At 49.1% G+C, this 27,264-nt stretch overlaps 1 protein-coding gene across 16 annotated transcripts in view; it reads left to right on the plus strand.

Annotated features, from left to right (window-relative positions):
* The window catches only part of LOC116940279 (transcription factor 7-like 2), a 161,772-nt gene extending 140,031 nt beyond the window's left edge, over positions 1-21,741 (plus strand). For 3 of the 16 annotated variants that reach the window (XM_076065684.1, XM_076065688.1, XM_076065698.1), the window contains 5 exons: positions 216-375; positions 2,853-2,960; positions 3,960-4,062; positions 8,007-8,079; positions 16,874-21,741. In XM_076065684.1, coding sequence (XP_075921799.1) covers positions 216-375; positions 2,853-2,960; positions 3,960-4,062; positions 8,007-8,079; positions 16,874-17,060 — 631 coding nt within the window. In that variant the 3' untranslated portion in view covers positions 17,061-21,741. Of the gene's footprint in view, positions 1-215; positions 376-2,852; positions 2,961-3,959; positions 4,063-8,006; positions 8,080-12,818; positions 12,843-16,873 lie in introns of all 16 variants that reach the window. The other 13 variants (XM_032949862.2, XM_032949865.2, XM_076065695.1 and 10 more) reach the window with 12 other exon arrangements.
* Positions 21,742-27,264: the final 5,523 nt, after the last annotated feature.

The following is a 27,264-nucleotide window of genomic DNA, read 5'->3' on the forward strand; positions in this document are numbered from 1 at the left end:
CATCATCATTTTCATCGCACCCCTACTCCCAAAACTCCACACAGCCAAAGGGTGCAGCCCTGTGGAAGTGACGCGGTGCGCTTCGAGAACAAGTGCCGGCGCGCTTGCCGCTCTTTTGCTGTGTGGGGTAAACGCGCCCCCCCCCCCTCCCCTTCCCTTCCCCCCCCCCCTCGTTGTCCTACCGCTCACGACGCCATTGCCGGGCGGGGGGGAAGCAGGAAGGCGGCGGAGGAGAAGCGCGACGCTGACAAGAAGCCGCACATCAAGAAGCCGCTGAACGCGTTCATGCTCTACATGAAGGAGATGCGCGCCAAGGTGGTGGCCGAGTGCACGCTCAAGGAGAGCGCCGCCATCAACCAGATCCTGGGCCGGCGGGTACGGCCCGACGATCCCGCACGTGCTGCACCCCGCAACCCAAACAACTACCGCCGCAACAGTAGCAACCGTTACGGCGACGCCGGCGGCGATCTCTCCACGATGCGTTTGTTGTTCGCCGTGGTTGTCCGACGTTTCGCTCCCATGTTCTGGGGGAGCCTCTTCAGGAGCTGAGTTCAGTTCTTGTGGGTGTTAGAAGCTCCCCCGGCACATGGGAGCGAATTCACGAACTGAATTCGGTTCCCGTGACTGTAGATATGCAGGCTCTGCCGTGCCCCGACACGTCATGAGATTTCCTAGTGGCGGCGTGATAATGAAGGAAAGTTTAGTGTGTAAATAGCATAAACTTCTTAAAAACGCATTATGTCCCGGCTGTGGACTTGTGGGAAATATAACGACAATAACTGAGTGCTGGTGGCAAGTGCTCAACGAAAATCCGGCAGCTAAAGCGTTTCTGCAGACCACCACTGTACACTCCACCACCACCGCTGTACACTCCACCACCACCGCTGTACACTCCACCACCACCGCTGTACACTCCACCACCACCGCTGTACACTCCACCACCACCGCTGTACACTCCACCACCACCGCTGTACACTCCACCACCACCACCACTGTACACTCCACCATCACCGCTGTACACTCCACCACCACCGCTGTACACTCCACCACCACCGCTGTACACTCCACCACCACCGCTGTACACTCCACCACCACCGCTGTACACTCCACCACCACCACCGTAGTACACTCCACCACCACCACTGTACACTCCACCACCACCACCACTGTACACTCCACCACCACCACCACTGTACACTCCACCACCACCGCTGTACACTCCACCACCACCACTGTACACTCCACCACCACCACCACTGTACACTCCACCACCACCACTGTACACTCCACCACCACCACCACCACTGTACACTCCGCCACCACCGCTGTACACTCCACCACCACCACTGTACACTCCACCACCACCACCGTACACTCCACCACCACCACCACTGTACACTCCACCACCACCACTGTACACTCCGCCACCACCACCGTACACTCCACCACCACCACCGCTGTACACTCCACCACCACCGCTGTACACTCCACCACCACCGCTGTACACTCCACCACCACCGCTGTACACTCCACCACCACCGCTGTACACTCCACCACCACCGCTGTACACTCCACCACCACCGCTGTACACTCCACCACCACCGCTGTACACTCCACCACCACCGCTGTACACTCCACCACCACCACTGTACACTCCACCACCACCACCACTGTACACTCCACCACCACCGCTGTACACTCCACCACCACCGCTGTACACTCCACCACCACCGCTGTACACTCCACCACCACCGCTGTACACTCCACCACCACCGCTGTACACTCCACCACCACCGCTGTACACTCCACCACCACCGCTGTACACTCCACCACCACCACTGTACACTCCACCACCACCACTGTACACTCCACCACCACCGCTGTACACTCCACCACCACCACCACTGTACACTCCACCACCACCACTGTACACTCCACCACCACCACTGTACACTCCACCACCACCACCACTGTACACTCCGCCACCACCGCTGTACACTCCACCACCACCACTGTACACTCCACCACCACCGCTGTACACTCCACCACCACCACCACTGTACACTCCACCACCACTGTACACTCCACCACCACCACTGTACACTCCACCACCACCACCGTACACTCCGCCACCACCACCACTGTACACTCCACCACCACCACTGTACACTCCACCACCACCACTGTACACTCCACCACCACCACCGTACACTCCGCCACCACCACCACTGTACACTCCACCACCACCACCGTACACTCCGCCACCACCACCACTGTACACTCCACCACCACCACTGTACACTCCACCACCACCACCACTGTACACTCCACCACCACCACCGTACACTCCGCCACCACCACCACTGTACACTCCACCACCACCGCTGTACACTCCACCACCACCGCTGTACACTCCACCACCACCGCTGTACACTCCACCACCACTACCGCTGTACACTCCACCACCACCGCTGTACACTCCACCACCACTACCGCTGTACACTCCACCACCACCGCTGTACACTCCACCACCACTACCGCTGTACACTCCACCACCACCGCTGTACACTCCACCACCACTACCGCTGTACACTCCACCACCACCACTGTACACTCCACCACCACCACCGCTGTACACTCCACCACCACCACCGCTGTACACTCCACCACCACCACCGCTGTACACTCCACCACCACCACCACCGCTGTACACTCCACCACCACCACCGCTGTACACTCCACCACCACCGCTGTACACTCCGCCACGGGACCAGAGGGCTCCGTGTGGTACTGAGCGTGACCGACTTCACGCCGCTGCAAATCTAACGTCGCTTCTTTGTCGATGGCCGCAGTGGCACGCGCTGTCCCGGGAGGAGCAGGCCAAGTACTACGAGCTGGCTCGTAAGGAGAGGCAGCTGCACATGCAGCTGTACCCAGGCTGGTCCGCACGCGACAACTATGTAAGTCTCACGCATGCAGGCGCGGTTACGCACGCACCAGAGTCAGTCGTCGCACCCTTAAAGACGCATGCAGCGCAGCGGTAGAGCCACCAAGACGTCCCGTGAAGTGCACACGCACAAAGACAAAGACAAAGATCCCCCGTTCAGCCTTAACAGGCTTGTTGAGGCAAGTGCTGTTCGCGAGCACCTCTGAATGCTGGTACGGCACACGAGGGGGTTTGGGTGGCCAGCACCGTGCCCGTGCCGCCTTTGTCTCCCTAGTGGCGATGCTTTTGCGCATCGCACGGTGTACTCAATTGAGGCCGAGTTTACCTAGGGGTGGCCGTGAGCGGGAATCGAACAAGCGGAAGATCCGTCACGCTCGGTGATGCCGACTGTCGTGGCCGGTGCTGCTCACAAGCGCCAACCGTCACTGTTCTCTTGTAGCCAACTGTGCACGTCGAGATTCAATCAGAGTTGAGCCGGAAGAGTTGCTTCTGTTTGGAAGTAGTACATGCTGCAGAGGAGAGGAGGAGGAGCACATGGTTTTGGGGAAACTAGCACACATCGGAAATAGTTCATAATGCTTCTATTGAAGCGGATTCAATGGTATATATATACACACACACACACACAATGATCCATTTATAGATACCCCACAAGTGATAGGGATAGTTTATAGAGAAAAACCTCTACACGTATCCCACCAATCGCATTTCTTTAAAAAAAGAATAACTTTCCACCATGAGATACAGAGCCTTCAATTACGCAATATTCGATCATCTGTTGAGCAGAACCAAGGGAGAGTCCATTAGAAATCAGGTGGGGGGGTGGGGGGGGTGTCCGTGACTGGATGTGACCCTATTTTGTGAGCCGCACACCCAGCTGTGGCAACCTCAACGTCACGTGCAAGAAAGCGCGGGGAGTTGAGCGCGCGTGTACCCTCTTGTGCCACCGGGAGGCTCGTGGCGTTTGCCATGTATTTGTGATGGTTCTGGCAATGTTTCTGCCACCCGGCAGGGAAAGAGGAAGAAGAGAAGGCGGGAGAAGCAACAGGTGGAAGTGTCAGGTCAGCCCTCCACAGTCGCCCTGTGCAGCGCACAGCACGTGGCACACAGCATGGGTAACACAACCAGCACCGCGCAGCGGCACCACCAGCACCCTGCACACGCCACGCACGTGGTCCTGTGCACACCCAGCGTAGACGCACACAGCACTCGCGCGCACTGCACTTATTATACGCTGCATTGATTGCCAATGCGACAACACTCTGCCGTACATTATCACGCTAACACGCCACACGTAAGAGCACTCAATAGAGCAGCAACCAGCAGTAACAGGAGACAATCTTGTACGTTGTACTTTACACCAAGAGAACTCGACACCTCCGCACACTCTGCACACGCTTGAGTCTGCACACACTGGCGTGTTCACTCCGTGTGTGTGTGTGCGCGCGCGCGCGTGTGTAATCTAATCTTCACTTGTTGAGGTGTCCACGCAAAATTCTACGACAATGCACTCCGCACACTGCTGGAAATTCCGCTCGGTTTGATGCGAGATGCATTTTACGTGCAGCTTTCCCACGCGTGGTGTTTTCAGTTTTGCTTCGTCTTGTCCCCGGGGTCACTTCTCTTTTGTAATCCACAACCTCCCCCCAGATCTCATCCAACAGTGGGGTGGGACCCATGTCTTCAGAGAGAGAGTCCTTGCCTCTCACATCTGACAGTTCACCGCTTAATCACACGCGCTCTCGCTCGCCCACTCATTCACTCGTCTTTTTTTTTTGTTCACACTCTCGCTCGACCTCTTACTCACCCACTCATTAACTCGCTCATCCACCAATTTACACCGTTCACACTCTCACCCACCTAACCACTCTCGACATTGCAGGTCACAATGCTCCTTTCTTTCCCTTCACACTGCTCCACTCTGGAATTCCCTCCCATGCTCTCTTATGATCTTGCTCAGTTCATGAAACATGTTGACCCTTATTATGACCCCAGTACTATTGCTCTTTGTTACAGTCACGTGACGTTTTGGCCCTTTGGGCCTGCGGCTCAGTAACTCTGTTAAAAAAAGAATAAGAAGATATTCATCAGTTGCTGGTGTTGGCCCATGAGCAGGAATTGCACTTGGCCATGGGCTAAGTACCGAAGTGCGCTAAGAACTATCATCAGTCCACTGCTGGATGAAGCCCTTCCCAAGTCGCCATCACCTCTCCCCAGGAACTTACGATCCCACACTTCTGATGAGCACGACTGGCTACGTACGGTGCCGAAAGAAGTTCAATGTGCGTACATACAAACAAACAAACATCCACCAACCGATCCACCACCTTCACGTACACAGACGTCATCCCTCCATGTCCTTGACAGATGTCCCCTTGGGGGGGGGGTGCGGTTCCATTCCTTGGTTGCGACTCCGCGGGTCATGTTTCTCAGCAGATATACGCTGGCAGGGCTCGGCAAGCAAAAAAAATCTGCTCGGTTTGCGGTTCGCACTGAATGGAAAGTGCAGACAAAAATGCATTATTACAGCAACGTCAAAGGTCGATTTGGTTAGCTTTCCACAGTCGGCTTGCAGACGAAGAAAGCTGATTGCGTCAAGCGCCAAAGTCTTTGTCCATGCACCCACGCCTTTCAGCAAATGTGGGGTCGTCCTGCACACAGAAGTGGTTGTGGGATCGTGCCAATCGCAAATCCAAATTTGCTCCCTTTCACCAGTCACTCGATGAGATGATGGAATGCTGGTGTGGTGTGACCACGACCAGGAGATGCAGAATCGGCCGCATCCACCTATCCCAGACCTGGATGCAACTTGCTTTTCGACCAGACTCGAGTTCGATCTGAAGACGCATCCAGCCTGGAAGAAGTCCAAGCAGGACCAATAGAAAGCTCAGGAATGGGGGCGCGGCCGGTCCTGACTACATCTTCCCAGAGCTACTTGAAATGAGCGGAACTTCTGGCTGGCTTAGCCCTTCGTTGTGAGCTCTTCCTGAAGGTCTGGTAGGTCTGCTCGGAAGTCCAGCTGAAATGGAGAGAAGGCGCCATGTGCCTCCTTACAAGGGCAAAGGGATCGATGTCTTCCTGTGTCGGCTATCAGGCCCCATTCCGTCGCTCTTGGCACCTGGAAAGGTGAGTTGCGATCCTCGATCTCGCGCGACTATCATGGGGCCTTCTTTTGCCACTTAAGTATGAAAAATAAGAATAGTTTTTTACCCTTGTGGTAATACGACAGCTGTGTTAAGATGTTCAAAACACCAAATAGAAACCTTTTGCAAGGAATCCAGTGTGCATTAACCACACGGTACTTGTGGTGAACATGCAAACAAACGTGCTCTGATATTATAAATGTGTTGTCTTTTAAACTGATTGGCCTACACCAGAGACAGCCCTCTTTATGGCCTAGTCTCACCAGTGTCCGACCGGTGAACAGTACAAAGACAATGCACATATCCCAACATTTGAAGCTCAGGGTGAGCAGCTATATCCATGGGGCCTCTTTTTACCCTTTCTGCCAATAAAACAGGTGTTAAGGTGTTCAAACGCCAAATAGAAACACCAGCGTTGGTCTGGGTTTGCAAAAAGTGGCGATCGACCACGACGGACACAATCCTGGCTTACCGTCTTCTCTTTCGGCACCACCGTAAGTCCACCAGACCCCCCCCCCCCCCCCGTGCATCTCGTACATCGACACGAAGGCTGCGTTCACCTCTGGACAGAGAGGCTTTCTGTGGAAGGCTTTGAGAGCCATATAGGTAGGAAACTCCACCTTTCTCAATTCACCGCAGCCATGACCTGCAATCTGTCAGCATCGTTTGTCTGGATGGGTAGGAACCTACATGGATCTTGCAGGACATTGTTGGGCGACAAGCAATGCTTCACGCTCACCCTGGCCCTCTTCTTCATCTCAATTGATTGGGTCATTGCCAGGTGCTCGAATGCCTTTGGCAACGCATTTCTGATTAGTTTTGACCAGGTGGCTAACACTATGGGCCTTCATACCTTCTGGACAAAAACTCAACTTCAGAGTGTCGGTTTTTGTCTCTGCCCCTTCCTGCTGGGTCAGTAGAACCTACCACTCGGTTCACATAATTGGACAGTGACATAGCTCCCTCCGGCTATAGTTCCGCCGTATTCCATGGACAATGCTTTGGCATTGCACCTTCTGTAATGGCACAACTCGAAAATAGAGACTGCTTAACCTGACAACAAAACTGCAAATATAAAAAAACACACCTGCGTTGTTTCACTTGTGTGTTACGGGACCGAAAGCTGCACTATGGTGAAGGCCGACTCTGCTCAGGATGCAGCCTTTTCCACGGGCCAATGTCTGCTGGTTCCACTTTGTAATCTACGAGGAGAATGCAGAGGGTACCGGTCAGGGTAAAATGCCCACCCTCACACGTCTGCGAGGCGCTGGGCTTTATTTGGACGTGCCAGACGTGGCTGTCTGTTGGCACGCCAACCAACTCGTGCCGCTCTGAACCTGCGCTGCAAACCCGAAACGGCACGCGACTTGGGAGACGGCTGCTCAAGGCAGATTTTTTTTTATCGGAGGCACGACTGAAGGCGCTTGGATGGCTGCGGTGGGAATCGGTCGACGTGGTAGAGGGAGATACACCCCCCCCCCCCCCCCCCCCCCGGCGCTGGTCGTCAATGCCCTATCCGTTTCAGTTTTTATTTTTAATTCTCTACTATCACACCCGTCTCAAACTCCTCTCCGCTTGGTTACAATCCCCGGTGCTGCGCTCCTCCCTCCTTAAAAAAACGAGGAGGGGAATGGCTCTCAATAGCTTCTCGCGTTGGAATTTTTTTTGTAATTTATCGATTTTTCTGTCGTTCGCTGCCCGCATGCCCTCCCCCCCCCTTACCCGCACTCGCGTCCGCATCCGTGCGCGTTGCTTGCACGCGTGGCACGAGATCCCACACCCCCCCCCCCCTCAACACCCACCCCCACCCCCTGCGGGTGTGCTCGCGTGTGAGTGCGTGTGTCCTGGCCCCCCCCCCCCCCCTCCCGCACCCTGACGTGTGCTCTCGTTGCCTCCGCCTGCCTGGCCGTGCTCAGAGCTGGCTGCAGCTAAGCGGTGTCGGGCTCACTTCGGGCTAGAGCAGCAGGGGGACTGGTGCGGGCCGTGCAGGTGTGTATGGCCGGCTTCGCCCCACGCGGTGCCGCTCGCCCCACCCCGAGGGGGCAGGAAAACCTCGGTTGTGTGGACCCGGGGGCGGTGTGTGGTGTGAGCTGATGGGCTGCACGAGAGGAGGGGAACTCGCCCCCCCCCCCTTCCTCTCTCTCCACCTCCCCCCCCCCCCTTTTGTTCTCTCGTTCGTCTCCTGCACCGCCAATCATCGCTGCGTTAGCTTTGGGAAGGCGCTCCGCTCGCATCGGCACGCCTCCGTCCATCGGGTTCGCCGCATGTGCTTAAGTGCGGTGGAGCACAATTGCACCGTCGCAGCGCCTTAATCTCCTGTTAATACCTCGCTGTAACTGTCGGTGCGTTGCAACGTGCGTGGCATCGCGCGCTCTCCCTCGCTCTCTCCAGACGTGTGTTCACGTTGTCTCGCGCGCGTTCTTGGTGGTGCTGTTCGGGACAACCCAAACAACACCTCGAGAGCCGTGTAGAACAATCGCAAAAAAACACCGATTTGGTACAAAGCACATGCTTGGATGCACGGCCGTACGAAGGTCCTGTGAACGCGTTCTTTGGCACTGACGTGCATGGTAAACATTGACCTCGGAGCAGTTGCTTAACTAGCGTGGGTGCAGGGGGTGCCTTGCCCCCCACCCCCCGGTGGCCAGAGCTACGAGTTAGGGGGGGCCCCCCTTGACAACCCCACCGTGAGATTTGTTTTCAACAACAGCGTAAAAGAAACACAACATGTATGTAACCAATGCGACATTAGGCACGAGGAGCCGCGATGTTACAATAGCCTCGGTGCGACCGCACGAGACGAATCAAATATTGGGGAGGGGGGCGCCCCCACCACGTGACCGATTGCCGCACCCCCTGAGCCGATGATGTAGCTACTTAACGCCACTGCCTCAGAGGTGAATGCGCCGACCAACCGGCCGACCGAGCCGGCGTTAGGGTGACCGCGGTGGAATCGCCGCACGTGGGTTTCCTTCCCCGCCGCCAATATTCGCGCGCAGGGTTGTGGATCCGCGTGCGGGTGAAGCAGCGGCAGCAGTAGCAGCAGGTGACTGGCGGTGTACACGCACGCGGTCCCGCAAGCTTGTAAATCTGACCCTCCTCCTCGCACAAGCGCGCGCCACACCCACACCCCCCCCCCCCGACACGTTTCGTTAACGTGACATGCTGGGCTGTAGCGACGATTGTAGAATTTAAAAAATAAAGCATGAGGTTGCGAGCCACTCGTTGGAAGCGACCCCCCACGGATGTAAGTCCCCCTTTGGGTTGACGTGAATGATGCACATTTGCTGTAGGGGTACGGTGTTGAGAACGGGGGGGGCGGGTGGGGGGAGATTCGGGCGGTAGATCGATCTGTTGTTAATTATCCTGCCTCATTTTCCTCCCCCACAGCCCAACGCGTGCCACGTTAACCAAACCTCACCCCCTCCCCTCGTGTGCATGTTGTGTGCAGCTTATGCTGAACGTGTGTATCTTCCGTGCAGTGCTTGCACAGGGTAATGACACTGAGAGTTCTCCCGTCTGTTGGCAAAGCTGTTGCCGGTGACGATTAACTTTTGGAGAGAACGCGTTTTATATAAGCATAAATGTGTACGCACACACTATGTGAGCGGTGGTCAAAATGTTTTGAGACTGGGATATTAGTATTGCATGGCAACCCACACCTTTCTTAGTCGATGTTGTGGCTTCTGTATGATCTTGAGACGTTACAGAGCACTGCAGTGGAAGTAAATAACCTTTCCGTTTTGTATGTCCAAGTAGAAAATGTGATCTACTTTAGTTTCAGCTTTAAAAGTCAACGACGAGGGCATTACCTCTTTCAGTCGGTTCTCAAAACTTTTTGAATGTCCTTTATTGTATGTTCACACAAGCATTGTGACGTTCTAAATAACTAACGTTTTAACCCAAATTAATCTTTCGCGCAAACTTTTATATTAATAAATACTGCTTAATTGTGTCTGGAATTACTATTGAATTGAAATGTTTTAAAGACTTAATAACCAGTATTAAATCATGTATTAAGAACCTAAATAATACAATTATTATCATTAAAAAAAATTCCTATGTGCTCTGCAATATATTTGTCAGCTTGACTGCTTATCAGAAATACAAACTACATCATTTATCTTTCTTAAAACTTTGCAAAGCATTTTGTCACTTCAATGCTTCACTTGACTACTGTTTAATAATAAGCCCTATGCACTTGAGCCTAATTATTTGTACTATGGCATTCCTGTGCATACTGCTCGTTATATATTTCACAGTGCTCACACGCACGCAGGGCGCAAAGCAGTCATGATCACTTCTATCTGCCCTTTGAGCTTGATTGCTTGCTTGTACAAATTGATAATTATTCTTTTACGATAATGCAGGCTGTGGCACACGCAAATGTGTTTGTTCCATGATAACCCTATACTCCTCTACCCTGATGGCCTCAGAACATTCAACTTCATTTGCATCCAGATGTGTTCTCCCGTAAAGCACAGCAGCAGCAGCTACGTGCAGAATCCGTGGCTACAGAAAATGAATTTATTTCAAATACATCTGCAGGAAGCTGGAAATTTAGAGGCCGTTATATTTATATCGAGTTTCATCTGCAGAAGCAAATAGCAATAAGCTCTTGTCCATCCGCCACTTGGCTTTCCAGACGAAAATGATCAAGCATAATTCGTGTTTATTAAGAAACTTTTGGCGAGCGAATTCGGCCTAGTAGGTCTCATCGGCAGTCAAGCAAGTCTCTTGGATTTCCTGTTTTAACTTTGGGGATAACGTTTATAGCAAAAAGTTGTGCATTGCGGTGTAGCATTACGCGTAAAAGGTTTACATGAGCAGAGCTCCGTTCTCTAGCTCTGCGTGTAAATTAAAAACATTTTGAGTCCCATTGGCACCGCACAATGGGTGTGTGTGTGTGTGCGCGCCTCAACAAAAGCAATCTGCCTGTGCGAATAATTTATCGCGTCACAAAAAGCAGCCAATCATAAAGCGTATCTCTTGCGTGCAAATTGCAGCTTGACTTTGTTACCGCTCTTACTGGAAAACCGAGCTGCGTTCTGAAAGTAGCTCTTGGAGAGCACTAATAGATCCAGATGTCCCCAAATGTTATCTGGCCTTAGTAGTCTCCATGCTGTTCTCTGGAACCAGCCAACCAATCCATATCCCAGTTTACCTCCGGCTTGTTCGCAGTTGGTGGTGGAAGGTTTACTGGAGGGGTGGAACTTGGGTCATGACGTCGAGAGCGAGGCTGCGCCTAGCTGTGGACCTACATCGTTCTGTACCAGTAAATATGGTACTTGGCCTAATTTTAATAACTTATCTTCAGACTTTTCTCCCGATAAGCGTGCACGATCGCAGCACTTGACCGTGAAATAATTTAGATTAGGCAGAGTCGGCACTTTCCTGAATATTAATTACGAGTGCATCGTGAGAGGAGGGATGTGGGCCTTAGGCAGGCATTTTAGATGGTGCCAAATAAACGCTTGAGGTAGTGAAATGCACAAAAGTTTGTGCGAGGCTATTAACAGAAGGTCTTAAGAAAGGGGGTTGTAGTTTTTACGTAACCAACAGGAAATCTCAGTCCACGATCAAATGTCCCATTTTAGTCTCTCTCCCATGTTCAGCTGAACGATGTTATGAATTACTGCCACTGCAGCATGCAAACAAGATATTTAATCTCCGATCCATTTGAAATTAACGTTAGGTTATTAAATTCGAATGGTCAAAGATAACGATGTATCTCAAGCTTTGTCACCAGATAGTCTCTGGACAGGCAAATGTATATCGTTCAATGTCATTTCAAAGTTAAATCTACAAGTCGAATGCAAGAAACGAGACACCATTTTTGTACGACTGCGCTTTTGTGAACCGGGCGTTGGTTTCCGACATTCTGCTCGAAGACCTAAAATCACGATGGACAGATTTGTCAGCTTTGAACAATTTTTACGTGAACATATTTTTCGCGGGCCTGTGGCCTCCTGGGCAATAGTTGTTTCCACAAGGTCGGCGTGTTATCGCTGGTACATTTGGTCTATTTCGTAGGTAGAACAAAAACACCATTCCAATGGCCAGCACCGAGATCGTGTTTTCCTGGGCCCAGTTGGTGTTCAGTGGTCCCAGGCGAAGCTAAGCGCATTCAAAATCGGCGTGCGTGTGTGTGTGTGAAGTTTTGTCGGGTTCGTGTGCTTTCTTCCCTCTGCTGTGTTGCTTTGTTTTTGTTGTGGTGATCAGCCCTCCCAGGTCACAAGTCCCCCAATTGGCTCGTGAAAGCAAATAAAGACAAATTACGCCAACTCTAACACGACAAGGCAATTCGCGCGTTCGGACGTGCACCGCTGGGGGGCATGGGGGGTGGGGGGGGTGAAATAATGCATCGAATAATCGACTTTTATCGAGTCTTTGGCTCGCAAACACCCTTGTCAAATGGTGTGCGTAGGAATTAATGATTCTTTGACTCGTGTAATTCGTACGCAGTGGGAACGCGTGTTTGCCCCCCCTGCAGCCACATTCTTCGCTCTATAAATAAAAAGAAGCGATGAAATGTGTTTCCGTATTGAATCGCAACCCTGAATTGTAACAATTTTGTGGAACGCTCTGCAGAGAATCGTTCCACCCCGAGCATTCATCATCTTGAGCACATGACCTGGCAGGGCTGAGACACGTGAAGTTCTCTGGTCCACCTCTGGTAGTGGCGTCTCGTAGCTAAAGCTGTTGTTTTTCTGTCCCGTGCCACGCAGTCTGTGACGTGGACTGTGCTGATGGTAGGTACCTCGCTCTCCGTCTCCACCTCTCTCCCTCTCATCGCTTCCCCCTCTTTCCTTTGGTGCAGTGTGAGCCATGCCCCCACACACAGACCACGGTGCCGAGGGGCAGTTGTTAAAACCTGGCAAAGTGTTTTGTTTAATTGCGTTTTAAGAAAACTGCACGTGGTGAGTCTTTTGAGTCAATCCGTCAGTCACAGCACTTAATAGAGTAGTGTTCATTGTAGAGAATGAATTCTGACCTGACAGAATTTGGGGTCTTGGACGCTGATGATGAAGAGCTGCTGTATAACCTCTCGCCTATATATCCATTACTAAAAAATACTTCGCCATGCCAATCTTACGGGGTTTTTGATATTCATAAACTCTTCCTAAATCAATTTTTCACTTGAGAGTTTGGAGTGGTTTTGGAACGTTAGGAAAAAAATGAGAACTTTATCCAAACCTTTTAGTTTTTTTCAGATTGATTACAGCAACGTGGCCCGCATCGGTGCCTTGAACATTTAAGATGAGATAAATGGAGCATAGGAATCGGACCCTCCTATAGGATAGGCTGGCACCAGCTTCTATGTTTAATGGCAGTCTTGGTCAGTTTTTTTGCGTTATGTGTTTATTCGTATAAATGTTCAACTTTGCAAGTTTCGTAAGCCAGGCCTCGCGGGAACCATAGTGACGGTTGTGACGACCACGGGTCCTCAGAGTGCGTGATTAATGGCGATAACTCAGGATGACTGTCGATGATGAATCGATGATTGAACGCCGATGTGACGACAATGGTGATGTGGAGTAGTATCAGCGTTGATGAGTAATTAACTTGCATGAATTGTTATTAGCGACCGCTGAGATGATTTTTTTAAGGCTTATTTTTTTTGTGACACGGACAATGCAACTATCCAATGACTGTTAGTACCACAGATTCAGTAAAATGTGAGTTAAGACCAACCGAAGAGCAAAACTGCATGGCGTAACAGAATGTTAAACATCCCTGAGCACCGCAAATACGGTGAAACTTCATAGTTGGGGGGAGGAGGCGGGTTTGAACTTAGGTTTTGAAAGGAGCTCGGGTGGTGAATGATTGCGCTGAGAAGCAATGGGAACAGAAAGTTAAAAATATGAATGAGTCACTGCTCGTCATCCACACTATCTCTGCCCCGCAGCCAAAAATCGGTTTAGGTGAGTAAGCGGTTCGAGTCAACACACACTCTGGTCCCTTGTAATAATTATGGTAATTTTTCTAATTTAATGTTCACCACCATGTAGGTGATTCCCTGTGGGGTACTTTTTTTTGTGAACGCATGTTGCATAATCTTAAATCACACTTTGGCCATTCTTTCTATAAAGAATAGAAAGAGAATAGGAATACTTGGGCAGAAGGGTTGCAGTTAAGTGGTCCGTGCGGTGTCTTCACTGTACTCCGAAACGCTCTTACGGCGTTTCTGTTTTCTGCCGCTGAGAATTTTTTCAACCTTTCTCCTAGCCAGTGTTGATTGGTGAGGAACCTCAAATCCATAGAATTTGGGAACGGTGTCCACCTTTAAGAATAAACCATGCCCCCTCGGTGAGGAGGGTTAAACTGCTAGTGTTTGCTGCAGCGCTGCTAATGGGAGCAGCAGAGGCTGTGAAATTACTACATTTACCAACAAGTGCTTTTGTGACATAATTTGATGCAGCAAGTCACTAAATGCCCCATCATATTGAACACCTCCTTGGTTGCAGAGGAAGAAAAAAAAACTGGACGGGTGAATTTGGTTACACGTTGGTACAACCAAGAAGTTCTATAATTCCCATAATTCTAAGTCGTTTAATTACAAAAAGAAGGCAGCCCCTGCAAAAGGCATGAGATGTCGGCCACATACCTCGGAAAGTGAAACACGAATCCAACTAAGCGAGCGGCGCGCATGATTTTAAAAGTGGCGTGAATTAATGCAAGTAAACCGGGGTGTATGGAAAGTTTTGAAATCATTTGAATAACCTCTGGGACACTTTTAAACGATTTGACCGTAGGATGTGGGACGGCCGCCCGATGCTTTGACATTTGCATGCGTGAGTGTTTGCGGTTGTTGCAAGCGGTTACTCCCGCAGTGTGAGTCATGCTGCTGCGTGGGCCAGGAGGGGGCTGTGAGCGAGCGTGGCTTGTGTGGCACCACGTGACTGCTGCATTTGTCATTTTATTCGTGCATCGACATTTTAATGCAGTGGAACGTTACAGGCCACCCCCCGCCCCAAGCTCTAAGCTAAGCGTGACGTTCTTGAGGCTCTGTCAAAACGCGCGTGCAAGTGCGAGTCGAGGCGCAAAAGTGTTTTAAACGCAATGCAGTCGTCTTGCCGAGGGAGCTTGTGGGACGGTGGTGTTATTGGTCTGTCTGTGTCCCCCACGTTGTTCCGACTCCTAAGCAGCATTGCTTCATGCGCGATGCCACTTCATACAGGACAAAACGCACCTCTGAGATGCGTGAATTGAAAGAAAGGCCCGTTCCTTTCGTGCGAGTTAATGCCGATACCTCCCAAACACAGAAAGTACCTACAATGAGAGAGTGTAAATCGTTTAAATACAGTCGAAACATTTATGTACATGAAGGGCTATTAAAACCATTGTATTAAAGACGTGCACATTTTACATAAACATGACTTTAAGGCGAAATTTTCTAGCTGTATATTTACTAATTAAATAGTGAATGCATTGATGTTACGGCATTTCATGTTGACAAAAAAGGTTAAAGTACGAGTAAAAAATATGAGTTGAGTTTAACAATACATTTCACAATCCCATTCTCAAAACGTTGCGATCGTCCGCTGGCATATACTGCAATAAAAGTGTTGCGACACGTTTTATATTCCGAGGTGCTCTTTAAATTTCTGTAATCAAGCGGTGAGGGTCATTTCGCGTAAGAAAATCGGATTGAAAAATATATTGTTCCGCCCGCTGCATTTATTGACGGGGTGGGGGGGGGACCCTGGCTTGCACAGCGGTCAGGCATTCGAAACTGATAAGCGGCGAGTTTCGCTACGGCCCGCATTAGTCAAAAAAATGAGTTTTTGGCACCAAGTCCGCTGGGGATGAGGGGGGTCACGTGACTCCGTTCGTGGGGGATCATGCGTCTATCTGTCCGCCTTATTTAATTCGCCTTTTGAGGTGCTAGTGGGATAACCGATGTTTGGATAATCGACTTGCCCGCTGTAATTGTTTGGGATAATTAACCTGTTAGAAGTCTGTTATCTCGGCATTTGCAGGTGGCCCTAGTTTCCCCACACTGTAGGCACATTCACCGAGTAGCATTCAAAGTCATAAAAAAATACACGTACGCACGCGTACGTGTGTACACCCATACAGATAGACAGACTTGCACGCTTGTGTTAGCAGGGGAGTGCTTGCTCATTGGCAAAGCAACATTTCCTCCTTTTTCACCATTTAAAATGAAATACAACATTTAACAGTAATTAAAATGTAAACTATTTTTTTAATCCCAAAATATAAATTGTCTATATCCCCGCGTTCACATTATCTATAACTGAATCCATTTTAAAATGCCGTATTCTATTTAGGATATTATTACTTAGGATTGACAAGATACGATTATATAGAGTAGAGCTTCAATTTAAAGCAATGTACAACTTTGTGGTAGACTGAAACACAAATGTAATAGGACATGACTGCATTGTTGGACGCTCAAAATCAAATTTCAGCAACTGCTGTCGAGTCGGTCTGAAAATAATTGTCACCTTAATAAACAAATGCGTCGAACATAAAACTAGAATCCAAATCTATAACCAAATATCTCGGACAAAGGACCTTGTTAATCTTTGAAATGAGGTTTCTTCCGTTAATTACAGGGCATGTTAACGATAGTGATGCGTTCATGTACGGCCTACTGTATTACATGCAGGTTTAGGAGGTACATGATGTGGGTGGGGGGGGGGGAGATACAAGCTCTTGTTGTTAACATCGTCGTCTCTCTCCTTCCGTGACAACTCCTTGACTTCTGCGCTTAACAGCGGTGCAATTTCTCCCTGTCTCTCTATCTCTCTCCCAGGAGAAAGAAGAAGTGCATTCGGAACGTATCAAGGAAAGACCACCTCAATCCTGCAGACAGAGGCATGCTAGGATGGCCCCCGTCCGCCTCTCCACAACCCTTCAACTGCTGGGCCTGGCCCAGCCTGCACGAGCCGCCCCACACGTACTTGAGCTCCGACTTTCTTACTGCCAAGCACGCCAATTAACGTCCATCTAACGCAACCGCCACCCCATCCGGCCGCATTGCCCCGATGGGCTGCCGCCGGCCCCCCCCCCCCCAACTGATGCCCCCATTCTCTGTAGCCCCCCCCCCACTCACTCGCTGACCGCTCAGCCACAGGCACATTTCGACCACGAGCTCGTAGTCGCGTGGCGCCGACCCTACGGCGACGGTCGATCGGCGCGCACTTAACCCGGCGAGCCGCTCCGCACCCCCCCCCCCCCCTTGCACGCGCTGCTGCTGCTGCTGCTACACACGTGACGATCCTCCACCTGCTTGAACCGCACTGTGACTTCACTCGCACGCTCGCTCAAAGATTCCCCTGCACTAATCATCCCCCCTCACCCTTGTGCGTGTGTAATACCTCCAACACCCCCCCCTCCACACTTTATCACTCTGTGTGTTTAATATCACTGCTTGCACATTCTTGAACTTCTCACCCAGATAGTTTGGACACTTCAACACAGTTCACGTCACTGCACGTGCACATTTTTTTTTTCCCATGGCACGGAAACCTTGTTTGACTGCACCGTGTGCGCTTGACACCAATTCACAAGAGCACGTCACCACCACCACACCGTTTGCTCAGCACCCTCTCTTATTCACTTGTGTGACGACACAGTACATCCCCCCCACCCACCACCCCGTTACGTCACACTGCACAGACAGGTGTGTCCCCCCTCCCCCACTCACTCACTCATTGCGGTCCAGTGCTTGCATGCCCATCTCACCGGGAGTGGACTTCAGGGTAAATATTGCGTTGGACAAATTTAACATTCAGGGGGGGGGGGGCACGCATTTATAATAATGGCCTCTGTGATCCCGTTATTTGATTGGTTGCTTTTGTAGACGTGTTTTTTTTTATTCCCCCTTTCGTTATCCTTCTAAACCCTCGTCAATGTGTGCGGATCGCATTCCCTTGGCACAGGCCTCCCATCATCCAGACATATTCAGCAGGGAAGACGTCAAATTCCGTTTCTGCACACAAGCCTCGTGCAGGCTATCTGAGCGACCCGAAAAGTATCCACCTATTTTTGTTTCGTAATTATTTTTGGTCGGCAATGCTTTGTGGCTTGCTCTGCATGGCCTGCTGCCCCAGTGCCCCGTCTACTCTCTCTCTCTCTGCCGTAAAGGCCAGTGCTAGGGCTTGTTCATCTCAATTGCTGCTGCTGGAGCAGCTCAGTGGGCAGGGCATTATGTTTGCTGGGGGGTTGTGGGCCCTTGCAGAAAACACAGGCATTCACTTTAGCCATTTTAACTTGATGAGAGGAGGATCAGATATTGCGGTTGACTGTATTTTATGGTTTTTGTTTTAAATTTTACCGCTTTTCCACGTGTACTCGCTTTGTTAAACGTACAGTGTATGCCGGTGGCTTGATTCGGCAGCAATGTCAATTGAACCGGTTGAGGCTGGGATTGCTCACGCGAGGTATATAAACACAGTGGCTGGGAACGCGTGGAATTTCCCACCTGGTAGCCTAGCCTGGCTCATCTGCTCTGCCAGTTTAGCTGCTGCCTGATGCGTGCTTTCAAGGCTTTTTGAAAATTCCTGCTTCCCACCAAGTGCCACCCTCCTCTCGGCCCTCATCCGCATCTCGCTTACAACCCAAGCGTGCTGTTTAATGCAGCGTTAAGAGAGAACTAACTTCGGCATCCACCGCGTTCGCCCGCATATTCCAGCTCTGGTGCTGGCTAAAGTGAAGGCCACAATCCCCTCCAAACCCATCCTCCTCGCCCAGGGGCCGCAGCCAGTGCAGGACTGCCTGCCCCTCACACTCCACCACGGTCAGTGTTCAAAAAGCCACCCTCCCTCCCTGCCTCTGTAGGTATGGCAGGGCAAGCTGTACGATTGAGCGAGGCGCACTCTGTGCTACAATAGCTACCGGGGCGCTCTGACCAATGGTATTCCTCCAAATTGACGTTGCGCGCGATTTGAATCGAAGCCACCTGTGCGCCGCATGCTTCAGCTTCTTAGGGATGAACGCGTGGGTTTTTTTTTTGCTGCTGCTGGGTTCTGTTCTCCCTCGGCCCCGAGACTGCGAAGGGGGCGTTTACCGCAGTTCAGTGATGGCGATTGTGTTTTAAATGCTTTGATTTTTTAGCGTTTTCTGTTTTGCAACATGCAGCATATGGAATGATTGGACCAGCTTTAAATACCCTCTGTTGGCTGTCACTCATGAACCAAGGCTGTTGAGGTTTAGGCCATGTTTGTACGTTGCTGTATATATATACTGTGTTGCTAGAGAGAAATACCTTTCCAACAGTTGGCTGTTGTGCTGAAAGGCAGGAAAATTTTAAAAATAATATAGTTATGTTGATGGTTGAACAATTTAAGAAGCATGCTTTTATTACAGTGTATTAAAGGCAAATAATAAATGACGATAATGATAAAGATATTGATATTTTAAATAAGGGATGTTCTTGAAAATGTATCTTAATGTTGGAATTGAAACTTCAAGAAAATAACTTAAACGCTGCAATCCACAGCTACATTGTCTGTTTAAATTAGAGTTTTCTCAATGTTTTGATTGCAATAGATGCGTATACAGATTGAGGGGGTGGTAGTGATAGTTTGCAGTTGGTAGCCATTCGGCATCTAGACAGCCCAGTTCACTTAACCAAGAAAACTCATTAACTCAGGTTGGAAGCAGATGGCAAAAAGACCTCATTAGAGCTCCTGAAAAACGATCGTTTCTCCAAAATCCCCAAAGATGCAGGATTCTCCATGGTGTGTGCGAGGGTGCTAAACATTTCTAACTGGATTCTTAGGACTGTGCGATGGAAACTTAGTATGTATGATTTTTTTTTTATTGCCCCACGGTACAAAAAAAGTATTGTAGCAGAAATCCAATCAACCGCATTGGTATTTGGTGACCATGTCCGTGGATCTTGTAAAGCCTCGTTGCTCCGTGGGGGTTACACCAAATATTCTGCAAACCCTTTTTTTTGGCGTCCACCGCGGTCTGCCACAGCTACCGGGAGGAGTTGCGAACCGCCAATAATCCGAAAATTGCAGGGATTTGCGGATTATTGGATCGCAGGTGATTGCATTTCTGCTGCGTGTGTTTTTCTGAAGAACCTGCCTTTCTATAATACTTATGGGTCTATTTTATTTGAAACCCTGACTGGCCAGTGCTTAATTTTTTGACAGGCAAATGGCGATCATTTGGGTTTAACATATGTACGTTTTAATTTAGTTATGAAAGGACAGGGTTAACTGTGATATCGTTGCTTAAAAAGGCAGGCGAAATGTACTCCTCTTAACTTGATGCACATTGTCGCCAAATAAAATGTGATTTTAAATGCCAAAATAGGTACTCTTTGTGCGAAAGCGGAAGCAGTTGGGCGCGCTAAGTAGGCTGTGTGGGGTTCGGGAACGATTTCAGCCATTGCACTGTTAATGGCCAAGAGCTCCAGGATGGTGATGCCTTCCTCACCTCCAAGCCAAACGTGAGCCAACACGTGTTGCCCAGCTGCCTTCCCCGAGAAAACTATTTGAGGGAAACAACACAAAATATAAAATAAGCATTCCGTGCTTTGTAGGGGTTGGGGGGGACGTCCTGTGTTGACTTGCCAGGCCTCCCCCGCGGTTCCCATTCGCAAGCATGGGCCCTTCGTGTGCCAAATGCGCCAACGACATTCCCAAGGTACGGAGTGCAAAAGAGGCCCTCAGCAGTGTTGCAACCATCATTAAAACTAGACTGGATGTACTGCATCGTTTCCCCGGTGTGATTTAAAAAAAAAATAGACGAGACAGAGAACGGTCTTAAGAATCCAGGCAATGTACCTTTACTGCCCTGGTTTCTGTATAGAATTGCTCTTGCGGTGTGTGATGTTGCAGACTTGGGCACAACAATTCCCTGCTCTCATTACTGAATATTACTAACCTCAAATAGAAGCATTACGGAACATAACGTGTTCAGTCTGAAAATACAGTGTTGTGGTTTTAAATGATATTTATTCTCTTTGTATTTGCATATTTACCGTAGTGTTCACTGTTCCTCGCGCGGAGTGACAGCTTTTTGTAAATCTGCAGTTCAATTTGTGCCAAGTGCGACAATAAAACGTGTCGGATTTTGTACAGTATTGTGCAAAACTTGCCAAATTTAAAACAAAAACGACAAAAAAAAGCTGTTGGCACATTTTAAATATATTTCTACAGTTCATCCAACAAGCCATTTTTTAAGTCACGTTTTATTTTAATTAACAGGTTTTTTTTAAATAAGTTGTTCGATACTTAAGTTGTGGTCCGTCGAGCACTTGCACAATTTGCGATTATAATTTGGCTCCACAGGTCTGTGTGTGTGTGTGTACCGTGTTTTTATAAACGCAAAAAATTGTTGGCCAATAGTTACTTGTAATGCTTTAAGGAAACATTGTAATATGTTAAGAAGGCTGGTGTATATTAAAAAAAGTGTTATCAAAATATTAAAGCATTCCACGTGTTTTAAGGTCTTTGCGATGGATTCGCGTGCAAAAGAAAAATCAAAACGTACAATATTTTACATTTTGTTGTTGGTGTTGCGTCGTCATCCATCGTACCATTGTATTTTCTTTTTTAGACGTAACAGTTTACCCTATGAATTGCACTTGTTTTCTATCGTACGTGTACGTTGTAAAGTAACTGTAGCATGCTTCATTTTTTTAAATAAAATATTGCAAATGTTTCTGGTAATTGTGTCGGCCTGGTTCCCTTTCCACGTCGCGGGCGGCTCCAGCCCATCTTCATAATTATGACCACAGGCAAAACAAGCGTGCGTGTAATGTGCGCACGCGTGCATACGTCTGCCAAACACACACTGAGCAATCGGAAAGTTTGGAGGACCCCAATATTTTATAATGAGCTTCAGTAACCCGAATGTTGGAACCTATTTGGAGCCCCCCCCCCCAATATTTATGCACTTATCTCTAACCGCCCGAGCCAGGAGCGAGATATTGATATGAATGCACACTTAAACGCCACTATTTGCACCTGGATTCAATTGTTCACACTTGGAATTGATTATCAAGTGAAACGCAGAGCAGCCAGTACTTTTTTCAGCACACTGCACGCACATATTCACACACACACACCTCACTACTGCTTGAAGAGAACACCAGCAGTTATACTCTGCTGGGCGATCCATTTATAGATTGCATAACTAAAATTATACGGAGAAATGGAGAACTATATTTTCTTTCAAAGCCTCGTCGTAACTGCCTCCCACAAGTCCCAATATAATTATTGCGATGTAATGTTCTCCTCGGAGAAGTGCTTATGCAATAGTCAATCCCCTTTTGAGAAGGTGGCGAGGAGCCAACGTGGGTATGCGGTTGGAACAGTCGGACCCCGCTATTGGGAGGGTGAATAGAAATCGATGGGGTATCTATACATGGATCGCCCTGTCCAGTTTTAAAAAAATATTTAAAACAAAACCATTAAAACAAAACCATGATGGCCCATGCTTGTTTACTTGAATTGTCAGCGTCGGCGGTGACCGTTTGTGTGAAAGCAGCATGTAAGCATGGGGGCTAATCAATCTTTATATCTACACCTGGTGTGAGAAGATCGTTACAAACGCCAGATAGGTCACGTGATATTCTGAATGGGTAGTGGTAGTTGGGGGGGGGGGGGGGAGAGAAGTCCGTTTGACTTTTGCAAGACCCATTTGTGTGCACGTGACGCCATGGAAAAGGTGAATATGGCCCGTGACCACAAATATGAATCATAACTTCCAAACTGGACAGGCCCTGCTGCTAATGTAAATTCGGCTAAATGCGGCAACTCTGCAAAAACTTTTATTTTTGTTACTCAAAAAAGTCGCAGCACTGCCTAGATTCAGTGATTGTGGTCAGTGGTCGTGCTTATCAAACTTCATGCAAAATATTGCGGATAGTACTTTTTTATGTAAAATAAAATTTTATTATGGTGCTACTCATTTACCTATGTGAAGCTGAGAATGTTAGGCAATGTTGTGTTATTGCGTAGCATTCGTGTTAAAATACAATGGATTGCTTAGAAGTTAAGAATGATTTTGCACTCGTTTGTTGTGTTTAGTATGTGGGATTGTGGTTGGCATCAAGTCCGCGCACCAGTTTGAAAGTCGCAAAAGTATTTAAATGATCTGTTCTGTGCCTGGCACACGTTCACATCAAGCGCTGAGCTGGCAGAGCGAGCGATTATGTTCCTTGTTAGTGTTGGGTCGTGAGCGTTTGAATGTGAGAACATATTCGCCAAAAGCAGGGTAACGCTGTACAGCGACAATTATCTATACCTTGAGTAAGGGGATTGTAAAATTTCCTTTAACAAGCAAACATCCCTTACATACATCTTATGCTCAATGCCGACGACAGTCGTTTTTCAAAGTGTGCAAAAAGCAGTGGGGAGGGGGGGGGGACATGTTGTCAATGTGCGTGTTCTGCATAGTTGGAAGGTCAAGTTGCATATCTCGAAAAGACAGAAGCCTTGACGCGACTGCACAGCGATACGCAGAGCCGCTGGTGCGGAAAGTCTTTTTTTTCTGAGCAGGAGCTGCGAGGTGGAAAGCGAAATGAGTCCTGGCGTAAAAAAAAACCTGTCCCCTATCAGGTGTAAAAAAATAATCGCTTACAAAACATGTATTCTGTGTGTAACATTTTGTTTTACAGTTTGTGGCTCGTAATCAATCATTCAACTCTTAAAGCGGGCAATGACTAAATGTTCTCTGGTTCGTGAGAAAAGGAAGCCCCAAAATACGTGTGCTCTCCGCAGGAGCTGATCATTTCCAACCACAGGTAGGAGCGGCACTGGCCGGTGAATCGGTGACTCACAGAATTCTGCAACAACTGCCACTGTAAACAAGTGTTGGGTGACACCTCACAGCCGCGAAATACGCCCTGAAAAAAATATATATTTACAAGCATTCTTGTCGCCTGAAAAATATCAGTCAACAAATGGCCAATGCAGATACGTTATTTTCACGATTCAAACTAATGAATTTGACAAAACGATGTATCGTGCTAATTATCCAACACATCACAGAAGGAAATAATGTAAATAGCAATTGTCCTGCACCAATTCTGTCAATCTGTTCAACGTTGGTGTGTACGTGCGAATGTCACAAATTGTCGTAGCGTCTCGAAACATCCATGCGGGTTGCCGCAAATTCCACACGTGCATTCATTCGTATTCCTTGGTGTGCTGGTGTATGCCATCACTCTGAAAAAAGTGGGGTTGGTGGCATGTAGACATGATGGAGCCTGTATGAGACATGCACCTCTAAGTTGCCTGTAGGAGAGAGTACAGCAAACTCGCCTGTGACTTGTAACTTGAATGGACTCCCCTTACATGCAAGTTAATTATGCGCGCATTACAATTTTCTTTCATTTATGTGAATATAGATATTCGAGTAATACTTTTTTTTAAGGTTCCCAAACATCTTATTTCAATGTAGGACTCCCCGGACAAAGTCTATAAGCGCAATGGTGCTACCCTGGGTAAACAAATGTATTGTTTATTATTATTATCATCATCATCATTAAATCATCCATAAGCTCAGCAGGTTTGAGCCTGTACATTGTACGGATGGGTGACCGCCATGCATCACAGGTGTTACAGGCTCCTGCGGGGCTACGTTATCGGCAGAGGGCGGTCCAGCAAAACACATTTCTTGTATTGTACCGCACACCTCACCGATCCCACGCTGACCGGCACTGAAGTATGGTCCGACAAACATCTGCAGCCCGCGCCGCTGCAGCTGCAGCAGCAACAGCAGCAGAGTGACCACACGGGCAAGATACGTCTCGTTACGCGTACACAGAACGCGCGTGCCCAATGTAGCCTCTGCAACGGTAGAGGGTAGAGCTGGCATCCGTGCACCACCGATGCAAGCAAGCGTCCAATGCATCAAATATTCCCCAATGACTGCAATCGCGACAAAATGAATATTCGCAATAAATCACAATCGGGCTAATCGCGGCTGTATTTCGACAACGAGCACTCCCCCCCCTCCCCCCAAAGCACGCGCAATAATAATAAAAAAGCAGTAAAAAAGGAGAATGATCAGATCGTTCCGAGCGGTTGATTGCAGCAACGCACAACGACTTAGCAATAAAGCGGCGTAATGATCAACAATATCTCCGCCAGCCTTTCAGGCATTGTGCTAATGTAGAGGCCTCCGTGTTTACAAACGCCACTTAATTTATTTAGTATGGCACCAGCAAGCCAAACTGCGGGGGTTATGTACATGTGACATGCGAGACAATTGCTTTTACATAATAATACGTAATACGGCAGTAATTAAAATAAACACACTTTTAAGTGAATGGGTGCACTCACCAGCCACGCTTGTTTTTTGGCTGCATGCTGGGGAGCTTCAGGGTAACGGGGTTGGTGGGGTCCTGATTTGTTTAACGCTGGCAGTGTAAATAAATCAGCACCTTCTCCAGGAGGACCGCTCCACCTTTTTGTTAATGAATGCTGTGCTTGCAGGTTTCTGTTGTTGTTTGAGTTTGTAATGGGGCTGCCTCTACTCTCTGCAGTGTGATTGCACCTTGTTTTGTAGAGCTATGTTTCGTTTTTGTCACATTCGTGTACCGGTACGGGAACAAAACGGATTCTCGTTTAAATGATTCCAAACGTCGCAATTTGAGATTCCTCCTCGAAGACACCGGTGGTGTAACTATCGACAGCATCAGAACATCATCAACAGCAGGCAGATGGGCAACGTCTCCTTCATGAATGCAAAATTAAAGAAGCAATCCACAGCGGTGCGTTTGTGGCCATGTCACCCAACACGATGGGGCCGAAAAGCAAATAAACCGGCTGAAGTCCTGTGCTCCCTTCAACAGTCGAGGAACGCCAGAACGACACGAGCTCTCTCCTGGAAGCCCTCTCTCGCCGTGCCTTAGGGGACGTCCATAAATGACGTCAAGCGATTTTGGACGATTTTTGACCCCTCTCCCCTCGTCACACGACGTCACAAAAAGACAACCCCCCCGCTGAAATATGACGTCACTAAGCTTTCCCCCCCCCCCCCCCCCAAATAAAACATGCTTCAAATCGCTTTAAACTATTGTCATTGTAGTGCGTATTTAATGTGGCGCTGCACTCTCATGTTGTAGGAGAAAACATTTATTAAAAAGTCTAATTAAATCAGTAGAACGTGTTGTCTATATTTATTTAAAGTTGCGCATTTTGATGTGACGTCACATTTCTCACCCCCCCCCCCCATCGTCACACATCGTCACAAATGTCTGACCCCCCCCCCCCCCAGGTGTGTGACGTAATTTATGGACGGCCCCTTAGCAAACCTCGATGACGTCGGCCATTTAGATCCCGAACATATCGCCGCGATCTTTGCGCAAGCGTAGGTGATGGCAGCGGATTCTTCTGATGAGATGTATTTGTCGTAGTCCTTCGTGTGCGAAGATGACGCTGCTCACTGTGACGTCACTTTGTGTGTGTGTGTGATTGCGGCTGTGAAGACCAATACTGACTCTCGTCTCAGTCGGTCAACCCCATGGCACCTGCTGGGTCTGTCCCGTGGGACCTCCCTGTTGGCCGGCGTTCGACACTTCACGTGGCCTTAACGTGCACATAGCCTGGCACAGGCGCCGTGGTGACGAATGGCGGTTGTTGTTGTTGTTGAAGACCAATACGAGTGTAGTGGTTAGCGCGCTGCGCTATGAACCCGGCGACCCGAGTTCGAGTCCCGCTCACAGCCAAAACACCAGTGACGATTATCTGAACCGGTCCTGGGCCTCCTCCCATAGGTCCACTCAGCCTTTAATGAGTACCTGGTGCGATGTGTGAACATCGCCACTGGAGAGACAAAGGCGGTCGGGTGCGGTGCTGGCCATCCAACCCCCTCATGTGCCGTGCCGGCCTTCGTAGGTGCTCGCTAACAGCACTTGCCCCAACAGTCTGCTAAGGCTACACGGGGCATCTTCGACGATCTCCGCCGCATCGGCTGCACCTGCAGCGCAATGATTTAAGAAAGGTTGCCTCTGCATAAGACGCTTCGAAAAGGGAGACGTGCCCCAATCTGGTCACACACCAACACCTCACAGATTCTAAGACGTAGCATGCAAGGGGGAAAAAGAGTGTGCCTTATAATCCGGAAAAGACGCTATGCCATACACACTGATCATCAATCCGCTGCTGGATGAGGGCTTCTCTCATATGGATTGCGGTTCGTGGGGCCGTGGGGTGATAATTGGCAATACTTCAC

The sequence above is a fragment of the Petromyzon marinus genome, chromosome 8 (assembly GCF_048934315.1).
Source record: "Petromyzon marinus isolate PM22_M1 ecotype Great Lakes invasive population chromosome 8, UKy_Petmar_22M1.pri1.0, whole genome shotgun sequence".
Lineage (NCBI taxonomy): Eukaryota > Metazoa > Chordata > Hyperoartia > Petromyzontiformes > Petromyzontidae > Petromyzon > Petromyzon marinus.